General features: G+C 40.2%; 1 protein-coding gene and 1 pseudogene across 1 annotated transcript in view; both read right to left on the bottom strand.

The window, feature by feature from the left end:
* Positions 1–11241: 11241 nt before the first annotated feature.
* On the bottom strand, positions 11242–11943 carry LOC147819006 (uncharacterized; annotated as a pseudogene).
* A 5436-nt stretch (positions 11944–17379) lies between these two features.
* The window catches only part of dph1 (diphthamide biosynthesis 1), a 55926-nt gene continuing 54774 nt past the window's right edge, over positions 17380–18531 (bottom strand). The window contains exon 12 of the mRNA XM_023408534.2: positions 17380–18202. Coding sequence (XP_023264302.1) covers positions 18122–18202 — 81 coding nt within the window. The 3' untranslated portion in view covers positions 17380–18121. The remainder of the gene's footprint in view (positions 18203–18531) is intronic.

Genomic DNA, 18531 nt, shown 5'->3' with positions numbered 1-18531 from the left:
GACTTAATCATGAGTTTCCCCAAACAAAGAATTTCTTCAATATCCAAAAAAGAAACAGAAAATGAAGGCTATGTAGAAACCACAGACCTTTCTCAAAGCGGGCGGTATGTCTCCTTACACACAGGTGTAACTGATAACATTAATAAGGTATTAACAAGCCATTGACATGGCTTACTGGTACACCTAGATGGAACCAAGTCATTGTATTAATTACACCTGTGCTTTTCCTGCTATGACAAGCCAAAATGTCTGCTTGGAGAAAGGTATACTGAGCGCCACTCACAGACCACTTGTTCTGGAGCTTTTACCCATATCACCAAGCCTTCATCAGCTGTTTGCTCAGTTGCTCAGTCATGGAAATCTCTATTATGCCATGCTGGCTTCAGAGTTGAGCTTAAAGGAGCCATTTGTAAATTTTGGTATTGCTACATAGCCAACGTAAGCATTAATAGATGTTATCTTACCAGTCTTGGAGAGAGTTTCAGCCATTGTTGCATTTACAAGATGTTATAACACGCTCCCTGAGCATCGCTACTTATTCTGGGCCGACTGGACGCAGTGACTTGGTATTGGAATGTCACATGATGAGCCAACCAGGCCAAGGCTAGCTGGTTAGTTTGCTAACTTCAGTAGAGGAAATTAAGTGATGGAAATAGAAGTGAACAAAAGGAATGACCTTTTGATGTTGAACTCCCAAAATTTGTCCTAGACTGGTAAGTGAACAGCTGTTAATGCTAACGTTGGCAATGTAGAAAATAGCAAAACTTACAAATAGCTCCTTTAACAGTTCATTCTCGACCTTAAAAGCAGCTGCTCACCAATCAAGCGCCACTCAAGACCCACTACCTCAACTTGTTCTGGAGCTTTCAACCAGATTACGCAGCCTTCATCAAAGTTTGATGTGTTGTCATGGAACTGCACTTGTTCAAAGTTTCCATTAGTTTGTGCATCCCTGTTAGGTTAACAGTTAGGCTTGTGAGTTTAATCCTGACCTAGGAAACAGAAGTTGACCAAATATCTCCACTTAGGCTTCACTTATTCATTTTCTCTTTCTTCTTGGGCTCCATTGTATCAGCAAAATGTCTCTGGAGACCACAAGAAAAAGTTTTGGATTGATGATGAATTGAGAAACTGTCTGCCTGAAGGCAAACTGAATACACAGATGATTTAGTATTTGTTCTCCACTACTTCTCACATACGTCAGAATTTTAGAGGGGCACTGCACAGATTTTACACAAGAAGAGCAGTTTACTCATCATGTGATGTAGCCTATTACTCAGCCTGGATGAACAGTTTTATAATATCCGCTGTGGCTGTGGAGGAGCTTTCCAAAGTCTCAGGAAGTTTTGGGCCCAAGAGAGCTTGTTTTACAAACAGGGTGTATGAGTCTTGAAAAAAGGTCTAATGAAAAGAGCTATCAAGTTGGGCTGTGACTCATAGTACGGGCTAGGGTTAGAGTTAAGTCCGGTCAACCCCACCTTTGCTGCTTTGATTTTGACCATTTAAAAAAAATCTATTTCCACAAACTTCCCAACTTTATTAAACTACAACACTAAATTGCCCAACAACCCCATTAAAGGCAAGATAGAGCACATACAGTGGAGTCACAAGGGTCCATGGTGCCTCCCAGAAATGATTCAGGAATGACAAAGATCTGTTTGATCCTTGTAATTATTCTCTGATGAGGAGAGGAAGGCATTTGTTATATAACAGGTTTGAAAAAGGAAGTGAGTTACTCATAATCTCCCTGGCACAAACAATTATACATATATTGTAGGGTCCAAAAGTCTGAGACCACTCATCAAGATATTTCTATTTTGAATTTGTTTTGAATGAAATACTCATTTCTTTTCATTACAAATGATAATATTAGTTGAACAACTTCACTGAATTGTTGAATCTTTGACAAAATGTATATGATTTTCAGAATATCTTATTATTATTATTAGTAGTAGTATTTCGTATGTTCCCCCTTTTGCTTTAATAAAAGCATGCGCTCGAGCTGGCATGGACTCCACAAGTTTGTGCAAAACCTGAAAACCCACATTATCCCAGCATGATCTGACAATCTTCCAAAGAGCTTCTTGTGATGTAACAGCATGTTTGGCTTTCAGTCTTCAAGTACATAAATGTTCAAGTGACTGTGGAGGAAAGTCCATGACAGCCAGGACTCCATGGTCTTCTTTTGTCTTCAAGTTGTTCTTGCAAAGCTTTGAGGTGTGTTTGGGGTCATTATCATACTGCAGTATTAATCCTTCTTGACAATGATGCAAACCAAAGGGTGTAGCATGTCTCTGAAGAATGGATAGGTACATCCCCTTGGTCAGGATGTAGACATGACAGTGCAGGTATCCAACTCAGGGTAGGCAAAACACCCCCAGACTTAAATATTCCCACTACGGTTTGATACACTGGGTATCATTGTCTCTCTCCTGTTCATCTACTTACATACACTCTTCTGTTACTGCCATAAATCTCAATCTTGGATGCATCAGTAAATTGGACTTTCTTCTTGATAACCACCATGAAATGCTGGTATTCCTTAGCCCATCCCAACCATTTGGCCTCGTTTCTTCAACTGAAAAGTGGTTGAGAAACTGCTACTGGTCCTCTGAGTCCAATACAAGACAGCGTTTTCAGTGAATGGGGTCTTGCGTTCTTCAAATTCTGTATGTGTGATAAAGTTGCTTTTCTACCTCTCAGAGAACTAAGCTTGATGTATTGATCCTCTGATGGTCTTGTCATTTTTGGTCTGCCTGATCGTGCTTTGGATACAACTGATCCAGTTTCTGCATGTGCAAGAGTTCCATGCACTGCCACTTTATATACCTTAAGTCTAGCCATGATTCGATGCTGAGAAAGTCCTTCTATGCTTAGAATAACAATTTGACTTCTGCCATTATCACAATGCTACTTAGTAAGCAATTATTATGCAGGAAAATTGCGCTACAGCCTTATTTATAACACATGGCTGTGAGTTGAGTCACTTGAATGAGCATCTTATGAGTCAATAAAATCCACCTGTGTGTCATGCTTCAACAGAAGGGATAAAACTGACCTTTTGTACAAAGGTGCCAAATTTGCTCAAATTTGACTGCTGACCTACAAATTGTGGAGAACCTTAAATATTTCATCTTCATTTTACGTGACGTAACTTCTTGTGTTTTTAAATGTTTCTGAATCCGCAAACTCTCTGATTATTTTCAGGTTTGAGGTGTGAAAATAATTAGAGATTTTCAATGTGGTCTCACACTATAAGTCAAGTAGACAAACACAAAATAAGAAGAGTAAGGTGCAGATGACTAATTTCTCAATTTAATTTCTCTGCTTCCTCTTGTGAGAGTTCTTGCTCACCCCTCACTTTGGCACACAGACTTGTAGACCATCACCTATAAAGCAATTTCCTGGAGGACGTTAATTCAATGGACTAAGACCCGCTTGACAAATACAAGCAGGACCAGAGGGTAGCATTACTGTACCCAATAAAAAGCCAAACATTGTCCCCCGTCACCTCTACCCCCCACGCCCCCTCCCCGTCTTCCTTCCTCCCCTCACGGAACCCTTAGCGTCCTCCTGTTGACTAAATTTCCTCGATGACGTAAGAGTCCACGTACATCGTCTATGTAGGTGATGCTTCTGAATGAATGAGTGTCCCCTCCCATCTCCATTGCTAGTACTACGGGATGTCTATAAGAGCAGATCATCGGGACAGCCCGCTGAATTTCATGAGGTGCCGAGGTGCGAGAGGGAGATGCGAGATTGAAAAATCAATCAAAAAAATAAAAATTAAAAAATTCGAGCTACTTTTGTCGAAAATTACGCACCAGTGCTGGCGACGAGGTTAGATAGGATGTGACTATGATGTATGAACAAAATTGCCGCCATCAAGTTGTAATATAGAGGTGGGAAATGGTAAAACTGTGCTTTCTTTATAGTTTGATCAAGTCGTAAACTGAAGACACCTCAGCTGGACCGGTGAAGACCAAAGAGGTAAGTTTCTCTTTTCATTGTGCCATTATTTTTGTCCTGTATGAAATTTTGAATGCTTACAAAAAGCTGCCTTACTCCCTCACGCGTGGCAAAGAAATTACAACAGGGACGGGATTGTTAAATCAGGGTAAGCTCACTCTTTTCCTGTCACCGAATTTCCCTCTGCGTGTCATTTCGTGAATCTACGGTAGATTACAGAAGCTGGAAGTTACTGCAGTGTGAGTCACTTTGGCGCACATGGGCAGTGACAACTGTGAAAAAAGGAGAGAATGTCTTGTAGGGTGTAGGCTACGCTGACTGCATGTTAACCAGGCTGCATCCCCGCAGATAGTAAGGGAATCACGACGTTATATTTCCAAGGGTGTCGATCAGTCTATGTGGGACGGTGTCCAAACGGGCTGCCTCTTGGAAGTGTTCGTGCCTAACACAGCCAATACTGGTGTCTGTAGTCAGGGTGGTATGGGACAACATGTACTCATGTATTGCTTGTTGGGGGTTAGGCTGGACCAAATTATAAGACACACCAACCCTCAAGAAATCCATCAGTGAAACGCTGCATGTAGCCCCGATGGAAGGACTTATTTAAATAAAGTGAACTATTATCCAGGCAGAGATCCTCTCCCTAGTTCGCCAGCTTTTTCCTTTTTTTTCATGTTGAAATGACATCGTGACGTGTTCTTGAGATGAAGTCAATTTTGCGTCATTCCTGCGCACATGCAGACGACTTCCAATCACCCATCACTGGGCTTTAAAGACACAGTGCCAGTCGCCTATATACGTCCACAGCCTGCATTGCGATGTGTCTCTATACTAGGTGGGGAGATGAGGGGAGGTGAGGGGGTGGGAAGGCCTGGGGACCTGATGAAAACTCCCCAAGGTAACTCCTGGAGGGGCCCATGACCAGAATTACAATGAGCACAGTTCAACAACGTCTCCCGCTGTTTTTAGCCTTTATGTCCGGATGTGCGGGGCATATATTCACACCGGCTTTAAACGAACTTGACAGAGCACTGGAAACAACACGAGCCTTAAAGAAATGAACAACAACTGAAACAACCAGCGGCTCCTCGAAGCTGCTTGGTGCTGTCCGCGGTGCTGAACGTGGTCGGTGGGCTGACCTGCTGAATTTAAACAACACTGTGTTACACAAAGAAGCTGCGATTTCTGATACACATGTACACACAAACTAGGCTTCATCTGATTTGTTATCATACAAATAGAGAACCATTCGAAATGTCCTCATATGGTAGCTAAATGTAATAGGTATTTTAAATTGTTATTGGGAGATAACCTTAGAGATCCTTCTGTCTGTCCTCTGTGTAAGTTTGTGATCAGGTCCATAGTAAAAGTAGCAATATTCTAAACTCTCTGACCTCTAGCTAACGTGTGTATGTCTATTAGAAATAGAGAGGCGCATCTCTAGAGCTATTTACGGCTCAGGCAGCAGCAGAAACTCGGCCAGCAGTGTTTGTCGGCCAGTGGATGATCTTCAGGACCATGGACAGTGACATAGTCCAGATACTCGGTCTGTCACAGGAGAAATTGGTCCAATCACACAGTTGTTTTTTTTTTTTTTTACATGTATTTTTTCCATATGGGGTAGAGCTATACTCAGATTACTGTTACTAATGTTAGCACTAATATAAGTAAGTTACAGTGACACCACCAGAGACAGACAGGCAAAAATATGACACAGGTAAAAGGCCAAGTCAGTGGTAACCTCTGACGCCACTTGGGTGAAAACTTTTGTACTTGTCGACTCACAGCGCTCCTCACCTTTATAGATTCCTTCAGAAGACACATTGGTCACATGAAAAGACACAAAATCACCACCATAAACCACTTGACATAGCTCGAAACAAACAGTATATAAACATGCGATTAGTGCTTGTGAGTACTCAAATTTCCTGACTGCTGACGTCAGTCCTAGAGTTACTCAGTTGAGCTTGCATAAGCCACCAAACCACCCTGTTCTCCTGTCTGTCCATATCCTGTGGCTGACTCATAGATAATCAGCTTGGAAATCAATACTACAAACACAACAAGTGGGCTATGTAACTGCCTGTCTGGCCACCCATAGCCTAAGGCCTCTGGTGGGAAAGGCTTTGATGTGTGCTACTGTGAGCACTGTGTCATAGTATATGATCTGCTTTTGCTAATGGCTGAGTAGTGTGCCACAGAGATATGGCAGGTAACTGTAAAGAGAACTAAAGAGCTTTTTTTTCTTTGCACTTCACGCCTTGATTTGTTTATGTAATGCAATTATAGATGACATTTAATTGTTAAACAAAGGGCAGCATCACAATGTTTCTCTCTGAATCCCTCACATTTCCCTCTGCATGTTGTTACCAGCTTGTATGCTTTCTTACTCTCTGCAGTCTGATGTAATATTCTATGCTACAGCTCTGTTCTACCAGTCAGTGCATCAATACCTTGGCTCTAGACTGCTTACTGCTAAAACTGCTCCAAAGTACAGTAACAGTCTACAGTCATGGCTACTGACGTCTGGCAAACCTCTGCTCTGTGTGATCAAATTCACCTTTGTGACTGTAAGAGTTAAGATGAGTGGGAAGATGCTGCTGCACTGTGTGAAGTTTCCTTTCGGAGCTCAGCACTACTGAAGGCTGCATCACCAACATCATCAAACCACCGAGGACGTCAGTGGTTACCACAGCCAATCATATTTCGCCGGCTGTCTCCATGGTGACCGTGGCATTAGATTGTTACTGTAGCAACAGCACCACTGGTAACAGTCTACAGCCATGGTCGCTAGGGGGCAAAACACACATCTGAACCAGAGTGGTGCAAAAGAGCAAGCTGTTAAAAAAAGACACGCTACATGTAAGAGTCAGCAAGAGAGGAAAAGTGACAAAAAATATAATTTTTCTAGAACATATTTTACAGCACTTGATATGAAGTGAGTCATTCATGTAATTCATTTGATGATTTAAAAAATAAGAAGATAAGAAAACAAAAAGATTGACTCAAATCATGGTGGTTAAAAATACATGATGTACAATGCAAAATAAGTCAAACTAATACAAACAAAAGAGCCTGGCTGCATATATATACTGTATGTAACTGAACTCTGTGAACCTGACCATAATTAAGCCCACAGAAGCAGAACTCCTTACATGTCAGGGAAAAAAAACCTCACATATCTGCTGCACATTTGAGAAGGAATATTCTAGTATATCCACATTCTGGAGGAGGGAAGACTCCTCCACAAATAAGTGAAAGTCTTGGGTGTAGAAGGTTTATCAGAGCAGCAGTGTCAGGCGGAGGCTACCTGTCCACTCCTGATGGAAACTGATACACTTGTGCCAGGAGAAGAGCTCAGAGAACATCCTGAAAGTGTTACTCCTTATCACTGGTTATAGCAGTGTGTTGGCTGTAGCTCTACAGGTTATTCCGTTTTATTTTCTTACAAAAGCTGTAGGGGTTTGATCCTTCCTGAACTCATTTCCATGTCGGTGTTATGGTACATGCATATTTGAATCATATCCATGTAATGTAGAATTTCCTATCAATAAATTAATTAATTATTAACACATCAAACTTTGTATCTTTGTCAGTCAATTGCTTTTTAACACTGAAGTGAAAGCTCAGGGACAGCCACCCAGCAGTAACTTTGGACTTGGCAGGGATTCAGTGTCTTGCTCAAGGACACTTGGTTGTACTGGTTTAAGAATGAAATACATTGCTTATCAGGCACATCAAAACCTCATCCTGAAGGTGTGTTGCCAGCCCTCTGAGGGTGAGTAGTCTTGGTCTCTGCACTGTAAGACTATACATTCTGAACTCCTTTCTAGCAGCATATGAACTCTTTACTGTTCAGATACCAAGACCCAGATCATAAAATTGGCACCACTGTTGGTTATAATTAACCTGATTTTAATATCTGTGACTGACCTGGTCATAAAAAGTTCCATTATTTGTATCTTACTTTTCAGCAGTTTTTTGAAACACAAGATTAGAAATAGTAAATGCTAATTAAAGGTATAAAGATACTATACATTGTAAGGATTTCACGTGCAGCAAAGAAAAAAAAAAGAAAAAACCTTGAGAAGAAAATTAATGATTGAGTGAATCATCTAATAATGTGACTCAGTAAATACATCCTTTATGATGAATTATTCTCAAGTTGAAAGAAATGGAAAATGTTCCACTTATTACAAAGTAGTTTAATAGAAATAAATATTCTTAACCTTTAAATTTCATGTAGCAAGAAATATTCTGTAAAGATAAGGAGGTCTTAGGCTGAAGAATTCATATCACATATAAAGTAAATGACTGTGGCCTTGAGCCACAATATATCTGTCCCCATCCCCTAGTTCATCTTTTTTGTGCTTTTTTTTAACTCAAGAATCAGCACCGTCTTTTACCGTATTTTGAAAAAAATAAGATTTATTCTTTACAAAGTAAAGTATGTCACAGTATGAACCTGCTGCCCTCAGAGGAGTTATATGCATCATAAACGCACAACTATGCTACACATTTTAAACGAACTGACCTTTCGCTGTAATGCTAGCGATAAAATGTAACAGTGTTTCTTTAGTTGTTGGTGGGTAATCAGGTTCATCAGAATATGAGAGAGAAAAATCATTGGGTACTAAAATTGTGAGGTTTCTTTCCTCTCATCCACCTGAGAACAGAGAGAGAGAAAAAAAACGACTTTCACACTGGGAAAGTTTAGTGTTGTGTCAACACGTGTCCTTATTGTCTGGTAAACCTGTTACAACATCGTAACAAAATCTTTAGTAACACTTAAAAGGAATGTTAATGTGTCCATAGTAAACAATGTGCTCATGATGACTTCATAATAAACTATTAATAACTTAATAAATATTCATTAGTATCTTTTATTTTCCAATTAGACTTTATCCTAATACTTTATAACAGATTACATCAATATGTTTGACATTAGCTGTTTTATTTATAAGTCAAGAAAAGCTTTGCTTATACATACATTTTGAAATATTACTAAATGTAAAGCTTCAGTATAGTCTAACGTTTATTTCAGGATAAATGAGTAAATGCTTTATTATATATTTAGATGTCAAATGTTGGTGAACAACAACTTGTTGTTGACCTTTAAGAATGAAGTATACAACATTTTAAGTAGTTATCAAGGTTATAAAGTAAGGAACAAATAAGAATAAATACATAAAATAATAAATAATATAAGAATAAATACGATAAAGTGCTACAGAAGTTTCTTGACAGCCCACTTCTAAATACTATATAAAATAACCAGTACAAGCAGTATATATTAGCCCCTTATTATATATGAATCTGCATGCTGATCACTGGTTAATTCTAAATCAGATGGTTTGTCACAAAACCAGTAACTACTCATTGTTAGAGCAATAATAGTTTTCAGTTGGAAAGCATCACAAGCTCATGAATGACACAAGACAGACAGCTGAAGCCCCAAACTAGAAAATTAATGAATCAGTTCAAAGAACATTCACATTAACATTCACATCCATGTGTTATATTATTTGCTAACACAGCCACACTATATAGTAGAGTGTTAAACTGACAAGTCCAAGTGACTCATACTTCCTCTCCCCTTTTACCAACTTGATAACAAACAGCTAAAAAGTAATTCAAGCTTTTAACAATTCAATTCAATTTTATTTGTATTATTATGTATTGTATGTATTATTATTTGTATTATATATTATACCTTACAGGGTAAGATCATGACCTCACAATATTACAGAGAGAAACACAACAGTTACCACAATAAACAAGCGCTTTGCGACATTGGATCAGGTCCCCAGGCAACCCTTTTGCCCTCAAGAGGTTGGGTTGAGAGGAGAGAAATTGGGAGGGAGAAGAAATAATAATAATAATACTAATGATAATGATTATAATAATGAGATCCTGCAGCTCCAGAGTAAGAGATATCTGTAGATTCAGGACAGAGAAAGAGACAGAGAGGAGACGTGCAAACTATGGGAGGGAGAAAATACAAAGTTAATGACATGAAGTAGTATATAAATGCATGTGGAGAGAGAGAGAGAGAGAGAGAGAGAGAGAAAGAGAGAATAGAAGACAAAAGAAAAGAAAAGAAAAGAAAAGAAGAGAAGAGAAGAGCTCTGTTCATCATGCGAGTACCACCAGCAGTCCTGGCCTATAGCAGCACAACTAAGGGATGCTTCAGGGCTTACCTGAGCCAGCTCTAACTTTAAGCTTTATCAAAGAAGAGAGGTTTAAGCCTAATCTTAAATGTAGAGAGGGCGTCTGCCTCCTGAACCCAAACCGGTAGCTGTTGCCACAGGAGAGGAGACTGACAGCTGAAGGCTCTGCCTCCCATTCTACTCTTGGAAACTCTAGGCACCACAAGTACGCCTGCATTTTGAGAGCAGAGTGCTCTGTCAGGATAACAATGAGCTCTTTAAGATATGACGGTGCCAGCACTCTGGTGGTACTGGTGCTGCAGCATTTTGAATCAGCTGAAGGCTTTTCATAATGTTATGGGACATCTTGATAGTCCAGTCAAGAGGTAACAAATGCATGGACTAGTTTTTCAGCATCATTTTGAGATAGGACGTTTCTGATTTTTTGAAATATTGCGCAGGTGGAAGAAAGCTGTTGTAGAGATTTGTTTTATGTGTGAAGTAAAGGTCATGTCCTGGTCAAAAATGACTCCAAGTTTTCTTACTGTAGCAATGGAGCCCAGTGTCACACCATCCAAAATAACTATATTATCAGACAGTGTAGTTCCGAGGTGTTTAGGATCAAGTACAATAATATTAGTTTTGTCGGATCTAACTCACTAACTAAAAAAGTTTTCAAGTAGTAGCAATTCAAATAAAAATTCTGAGTAAGGAGCAGGTGGATGATATAGCTACAGTAACTCGTAGAACTGGTTTTGTGTTTACCAGCTTGGATGTGAATGACTAAGGGTAAGGCTTTCAAATGAGTTACGATAAAGTTAAGCTTTAGGGTTGATTAAAATGCTGGAGTGGTGAGATTTAGATGAGAGTTGTGTAATATTTTATATCCCACATTTAATTGTCCTATTTTTTGGTTTTGTTACAGTAGTTTTCATTAGGTTTACTATTGATTTAATACATTAGGTTGTGGGGCAAACACAGTTTCTATGGGGTTTATTGCAGGTGACTGCTTTAAGAGAAGCGCACAGAAGTGTGTAAGACTCTGCCTCCCGGTCTCAACTCTGGGTTGTCATGGATTTGGCTTTCTAATAAACTCGGCCCGACTTCAAGACATGAGAGCTGCTCAATCCAGTGTGGGATGTATGCTGTCTCTCCTAATCAGACCAGGTCTACCCCAGAATGTCCGCCAATTATCTACAAAGCCCACATCGTTTGCTGGACACCACCTTGACAGCCAGCAGTTGAATGATGACATGCGGCTGTACAGGTCATCACTTGTCAGACACATCCAAGGGCCCAGAGGAAAACTACAGAGTCTGACATTGTCTTTGCATATGTACACCCCTGACTCCACATTAATCTTAGTGAGCTCTGATTGGCATAGTTGGGTGTCATTACCGCCGATGTGACAACAGTCTTACTGTATTTACGTTTATCCCTAGCCAGCAGTTTTAAATAGGATTCATCATCACCTGCTCTGTCCTCAGGATATGATGGTCACCTGTGTCAAGTTTCTCAAAATAGAGATGCCAATAACCAGAGTTGGTTTCTCAGTGGGTGTGTTGCTAAGTGGGGAGAACCTGTTAGAAACGTGAACAGGTAAGTGGTGAACCATAGGCTTTTGCTTAGGGCTATGCCTCTCATTGTTACGGACAGTCACCCAGCTGCCCTGGCTTCCTGGCTGCTCAAGAACTGCTGAGGGGAGAGTAGGAGCTACACTGGATTGGCCTGCACCAGTTGCTGGAGGCTGGCTAACTATAGGAGCTAACGCTGTGGTTTCCATGGTGCAGAGCTGTGCTTCCAATTCACTGAGCCTCGTCTTCATGTCAACAAAAAATCTATAATTATAAAACATACTGTTATCACTAAAGGAGGCAGAATAGTAACCAAACACAAGGCACCTCGAGCAAGAGAGAGCAGGAGAGTGAGTTGGAGATAGATGCTGTGTCTATATTCACATATTTCCATTCACTTGCAGTTTTAAGTGTGTTCACATTGACAAGTATGGCAAAATATAATGTACTACAAATACTCGGTTTACTCAAAATAGTCAAAACGATGGACACGTCTCACCCTCAACGGTCGCCATCTTGGCTATGCAGCGGAAGGGGAGGAACCACCAGTGTATTTTCAAACTGGTTTGGCCTAATTTCCTCTAGCGTGACACAGGGGGCACACTACACTGTTGGAATTCAGTAACTAGTGGACTGGAATAGCGTGTAAACAACTCTGGATTAGCAAGAAAGTTGCTCAAAGAAAGAGAGCTATGAGTGTTTGGGTAAAACTAATGCATGTTTAAATATACAACAGGTACGCCACTGTAATAAAAAAAACCACCAAAAATAACTGAATTGAGACAGAACAGCACAATACACCAATACCAGCACCAGCCATTACATTTACCGCAGCAGATCAACACAATGAATCCGTGGCTGCTGCTCTTCATTGGAACTAAAATCAATGCTATTAAATAGTCATTGAGAAAGGGTCGGTATATATATTCACAGATATTGAAGAACTAATCATTAGATTCTTGTACGTTTGAGTGATATAGTCTGTTCTCAAGCAGTGTCAGGAGCCACTAGATCCTCCTTCACACTATTTAGGAATTGAAGTTCATTGGGTTCTCGATAAGAAAAGGAAAAAAAGGAATAGAGCACAGGGGGTTTTTCAGTGAGTATTTGGCAGTGGATTGAATGGAGTTCGGCTGATAATACAGATGGCACTTTTAATTTTTCATGAACCAACTGATTACCGAAGGCATTTGTTATTTTAAAGTGTTAACCAAAAATAAGAATCTCAAGGATTTAGAAGAAAACATTATGTATGTATACTTTCAGACCACCAGGTTTCTGAAAACTTGTCTCAAGTTTTAATGGATTTCAATGATCCTCACAACATGAACACACAACCATTAAGAGACAAAATAGCCTTCAAGTAAAGCAACAAATGAAAATAAGTAACCCTTTGAGTTGAGCTGTTTTCCATTCAGCCACATCCCTCTGGACTGAGTAAGAAAGAACTACATTAATTAATTAGAAAAGACAGATCATAGAATGAGAGGAAAAGACTGACAATCCACGGTAGGACAGAGTGGGTTGAGGAATAAGGTGACTTTGTGACAGCCCTGTGCTGGGGTGGCTCTTGGCCGGATGATCAGGGACAGGCTGACCTCCCACGCAGAATTAGTCATCTCTTTAAACAACTTTTTTTTTTCCACTAAAGACTCTTATTCAACCTTCTAGCAACCTTCTTTCACATTGCTGTTTGGCCGCCCAGGCTTCTTCTCTCCCACACACACACACACACACACACACACACACACACACACACACAGAGTCGGCAGCCTCTGGACATAATCATTTATTGTTCAAATTTCCACAGGGATGCAGATTAAGGGGTTGTTAAATATCTAACTTCTAATTTCCACTATTATGGGCGTTTTGCTTAACCAAACTACATCAAAGAAACACTTGGAATAAGACTTAACAGGCTGTCAATGTCAAAGTTAGCCGGTCTCTCTCCAGTCTTATAATTTTTTCAATATTAGTGCTGTTTAGTGTCTTTTTTTTTTCTTTTTTCTTTTTTTTTTTACAGTTGTTTTGTTTACTCGGTCTCATCAGATGTGGCAGCAGGACACAATACTGTAGATCAGTGATACAAAGACTGGTCTAACTTACCTGCCCAAGCCCAGTTTACTCAAGAACACACTACTTTCAGTATTAGACATGCTGTACCATGCGACACAGCTAAAATAGGTTTTCCATAAACCTGCACGGATCATTGGATCAGTGATCAATATCCATTTCATGCAGAAACAGATTTTAAACTGACAACATGCAGCTGTCCTTCCCTGGCCCCTTCATCAAAAATTGTAATCGTACATGCACTTTCACATCAGACATCCATTATTATTGCCATTGCACACTCAAAGAAATCTTTCAAGGAGCATTCCACTGCAGCCAAAGCATCAATTCTTCTCTAGTTTCTAGTTTGTGAGACGTCATCTCACAGTTTCTCACCCACCAGAGTGTCTCGACAGATGCAAATACAGTCATGTTAAACCAAATCAGTCATCTTTTGTTGCCACGTCTGTTCATTTCTAATATAATCCAGGTTGAATGGCAGAAAGACGAAAGAGAGAAAAACAGAGAAATACACAGAGAGGGCAGATAATGAAATACAGACTTATATTCACTCAGTTTGGATCTTATATACATGTCCTCTACTGCCACTCCTTCCCTAGCTCAGCCCCAGTCACATGTGGCTGTGTGAAGACATAATCTGCCTCAAAGCGACACTGATGAGAAAAAAAAAAGAAGAAAAAAAGAAAAGAAAAAAAAAAACAAAACTTGCGAAACAAATCTCCTCTTCTGTTTGTTTTTATTGTAGTGCCATGAGTTACGAAATATATTTCAAAACATCTGTGTCTTTTGTAGGCATGTTTGATTTTCCTCTTGGACAGAAAAATCCAGTAACAATGAGAAACATACAGTATGAGAAACAAATGAAAGCTCATCTATGATAAAAAGCTTGGGTTAATGCTTAACGTGAGGGTGAATGTAAACATGCCTGACGTGCAGGAAGGTGTTGAACAGACAGGGTCAGTGACAATGAAAGAGAGGAAGGGACAACGAGAGGCTGCTGTGACTCAGCCTTTCCCTGGTTAGAGAAATAAACAACTAAATGCATCATGGATGCTGACATGACTTTCCTGCTCGCAGGTAGCAGACAAAGCCAGGCTTAAACATTAACTCAGGCAAATGCTTAATATTTACTGAAAATGTGTTCTTTCAATCAACTCCTCTGGATATTTGATGATGTGTGGTTTTTGAGGGTGCATTAGCCGACAGCTTTTAGGTCATATCACCGCTTACAGATGTAGGCTACGCAAACAGGGGATGGGCACCAGCAACCAGCTAATCATGCAGTCAGGGTATATTGATATCACTGTCAGCAATACGTGACCTGAGCACCTGTTGTGCTAAGGGCAAGCTGGAGGCTGTGGCCTCTGTAGAGTTATAATGCCAATAATACCACATGTCACAGATTCTCTGTGGCGAGCTGTGTCCTCAGAACAGGAAACTCGGCGCTGATGGCAGAGGAAGTGGGATGGCAAACACATTCAGAATGGGAAGGGTGCAGGGGAGAAGGGAAGAGATGGGGTGCCAAGGAGGATGAGGTAGAGTGCAGTCACATTCCTACAACATCTGGAAACAATTGCACACACTAGTTACAAAAGTACACTGGGTACTCGCACTCTGCCAAGCTCACTCACTCACATGCTGCCATACCCAACAAAGCCTTTCCACTGTGAACAGTGTGTGACTTGAATGCCTCACAGGATGCAAATAAGGTAGGCAAAGAGTGCCACCCAGTGGTCACTCAGCTGTTGGCACAGCAGGTAATGAATCTGACAGCACAGTCCAGGCTGACTGGGGTTTCTATGACTCACACAGCCGTCTGTCTGCAACTGGCAGAGTTAAAACAGATCTGTGAATCAACGCCTCATTAAATTTCAGGTCTCACTCCCCTATTGGTTTGCTTCCATGAGCCAAATCAAGAAACCACAATATGCTTTGATATAGTTCCATCCAACTACTCAGGAATTCACTTTTATAGAGTTTAGGAGGTTTGGTGCTACTCCACCATTTTGTTCTTTCTATATTTTACACAGGCAGCGTTAGCCAAACTCATTTTATTCCACTTTAAATAATACAGTAGCTCTAACTTGTGTTCTACTGGTTCATTGTTATAATAAGAGCCAACACACATGCTTTTGTGGTAGCACAACACAACACGTCAACCAAAGAGTGACGCGTATTTAATGCTGCAGTAATTTAGTGAAACATGTTTACAGAATCAACTGAGGAGGCTATTCTTGAGGACAGGCCTGTAAAACAAGTATTCTAACTGTTTGAGGTATGGAAGTTCAAATTTCATGTTTTGCTGGTCAGTTAGTTTACTTTTTTGTATGTTAGATTTTTATATAATTCTATTCTGATGGGTGTAATGGTGATATTGTTAGAAATGGTAGAGATTATTTGCACAACTGTATTTTGTACTTTATGTACTATCAGAGTAAACATTTGTTGACGTAATTTTTTAAATATAGATTCATAGAGAGTTTTATGTTGCCAAGGTACCAATCAACAAATAAACAATGTAGCAGTAAGAATGAGAGAACAGGAATTATGTGTTGTTCAGATAATATTTACACGCAAAAACTGAATATATTCAATCTGATCTCCATTACTTTAAAATAATTATTGAAATACCAATTTAATTTCACACATACTGACAAGAATGTATCATTAGTTTGATTATGATAACATTTTACAGCAGCGTAGATCAAAGTATCCAGACCTGTTATAATGATGTAATGAGGGCCCTATTTAACTTTAATTAGGATATTTAAATACCCATTAGTTCCCTCTGTAGTGTCTAAAATGGCTTCAATTCTGACCCTATCACAGATACAGTATGTCTTACCAGTGAGGACATTTAAAAAAAAAAAAAAAAAGAAGAAGAAAACATTCTGTTTTGTACTGATGTTTAAATCAGTAGTTAATATTTAAAACAAATCTTTATGCTGTGAGATTAAAAAACCTGCACTCTCTACATGGAGAGAAAAGGGGATTTATTAAACTTCTCCCCGCTTTCCACCTAAACTAGTGCAGCAAAAAATAAATCAAACATCAGCTGGGAGATAGAGAGCTTTGCTGCCCAGTGATGTATTCTCCACCGCTGTGCATCACACACTGTACTGTAGCAAACACTGAGCTCTTCAAAATCAGAGCCACAAGTTGGACACGCGAGAAACACCATGAGACGGACGTCTTGCGGGACGGGCTGTATCACATTGGCCTCTGTTGCCAAGGAGATTTGACGGTGGAGAGTAGAGAGAGGATCTGCCTGGAGAAGCCTAGTAGTTTGTAGGCAAACAACAAAACTCACAGAAGATCACACCCACCTGAGACAACGTGCTGCAACTCGGGAAGGTTGGCAAGTTCTCGGGATCAGCTGAGGCGGTGGTGTGTTGCTGTTGGTTTTCTTCAGTGGTAGCCAAACAGCAATAGTGTGTTTTATTTATTTATTTATTTATTGACAGACTCCACCATCAATAAATAATGAGGAAGGAGAGCAGTCGTGACTAGCACCGCACGCATCTAGGAACTCACACTCCTCAGCCTTTAAGAACAGGCTCATGGCTTCAGCATGGCACCGCCTTTATCAAAAAACACTCACACGAGAAGCAGGATTCCATTTCTGATTTATTGATTCAGAATTTGACTAGAAAAGCAAGAAAGAGAAACAAGGTCATGTCATAATCTATCACATTTTTACTACCCACAATTCAGTAGAGTACATCAAATAAAGTGCTTCATACAATATGTCTATCACTCTCTTTGAAATACAGCATGAAGGGAAACTTATTTCAAGTGTCCAACAACATACAGTGCTTTATCCAAGGACAAGTGGATTGCATTTGACTAAAGCCACCCACATTAACAGACACTTTAATTCCATACAACTTGTTCAAGGTCATCTTGCACGCTGTGTCTCTCTAACAATCACGAAAGCCGTGTCTGAATAAAAGAAAGGCCCACACATTTCCTCCCTATGCAGGAACAATTCCTTTCTTAGCACAGCAGAGAACAGCGCCTTCGTGGAAATTTGATTCACATGAACATGTGTGAGCTCAAACACAAAAGCTATTCTCTCTGTTGCGTGTATTTTGAGCTCAGAATACATGCCAAAAAATGTGAATAAGAGCAATGAATTTGGTTTGATCTGCTGTGCTGTAAAATGAGAGATTATTTATGGCTAGTAATCCATTTGAGGAGCGGCCGAGGGCTCCTCTGGTTTAGCTCTGCTTGCTGATAGACTGTGTGGACAAATACCCTCTCTCCCCCTCTGGTCTGACCTCCCTCCAGCCATTAACGGAGACAAAGGCACCCACAGGCACGAGACGAGTCAAAGACGGCGCTGGTCACGATGTGTCACTTCCCTTGACAGCCACAGGGGGTGCACTGGGTCTGCCCACACTGCTTGGTAGGAAGAGCTGGCTCTGAGCCTGGCTTCTGCAGGCAGGCAGTGGGATAGCATTAACACTTGGAATAGTGACAGTACCTACCTCAGACAGATTAGTGGTAATATGGAGCAATATGGTTATTGTTGGGTGTATTCACAAAGCAGCAATTAACTGAATATCTAACAACAGTCTTTTTTAAATTTTTTTAAATAAATGAGACATTTTATGATGCACACATCAAGGTCAAGGTCATAACCACGCCTTTCAGACAGATGTCCAGATACATGTCCTACTGTCATTGTGCCACTGGGTGTCAGTGTGGTGATGTACTGATAAAAGCCATCGAACACATGCTGAACACTCTTTACCAGCCCCCCC

The sequence above is a fragment of the Seriola lalandi genome, unplaced genomic scaffold (assembly GCF_002814215.2).
Source record: "Seriola lalandi dorsalis isolate HSWRI2012SDOR001 ecotype SW California unplaced genomic scaffold, Sedor1 jcf7180002054365, whole genome shotgun sequence".
NCBI classification, from domain to species: domain Eukaryota; kingdom Metazoa; phylum Chordata; class Actinopteri; order Carangiformes; family Carangidae; genus Seriola; species Seriola lalandi.
The sequence above is the reverse complement of the archived record's forward strand: the minus strand, read 5'-3'. Positions and strand labels throughout refer to the sequence as shown.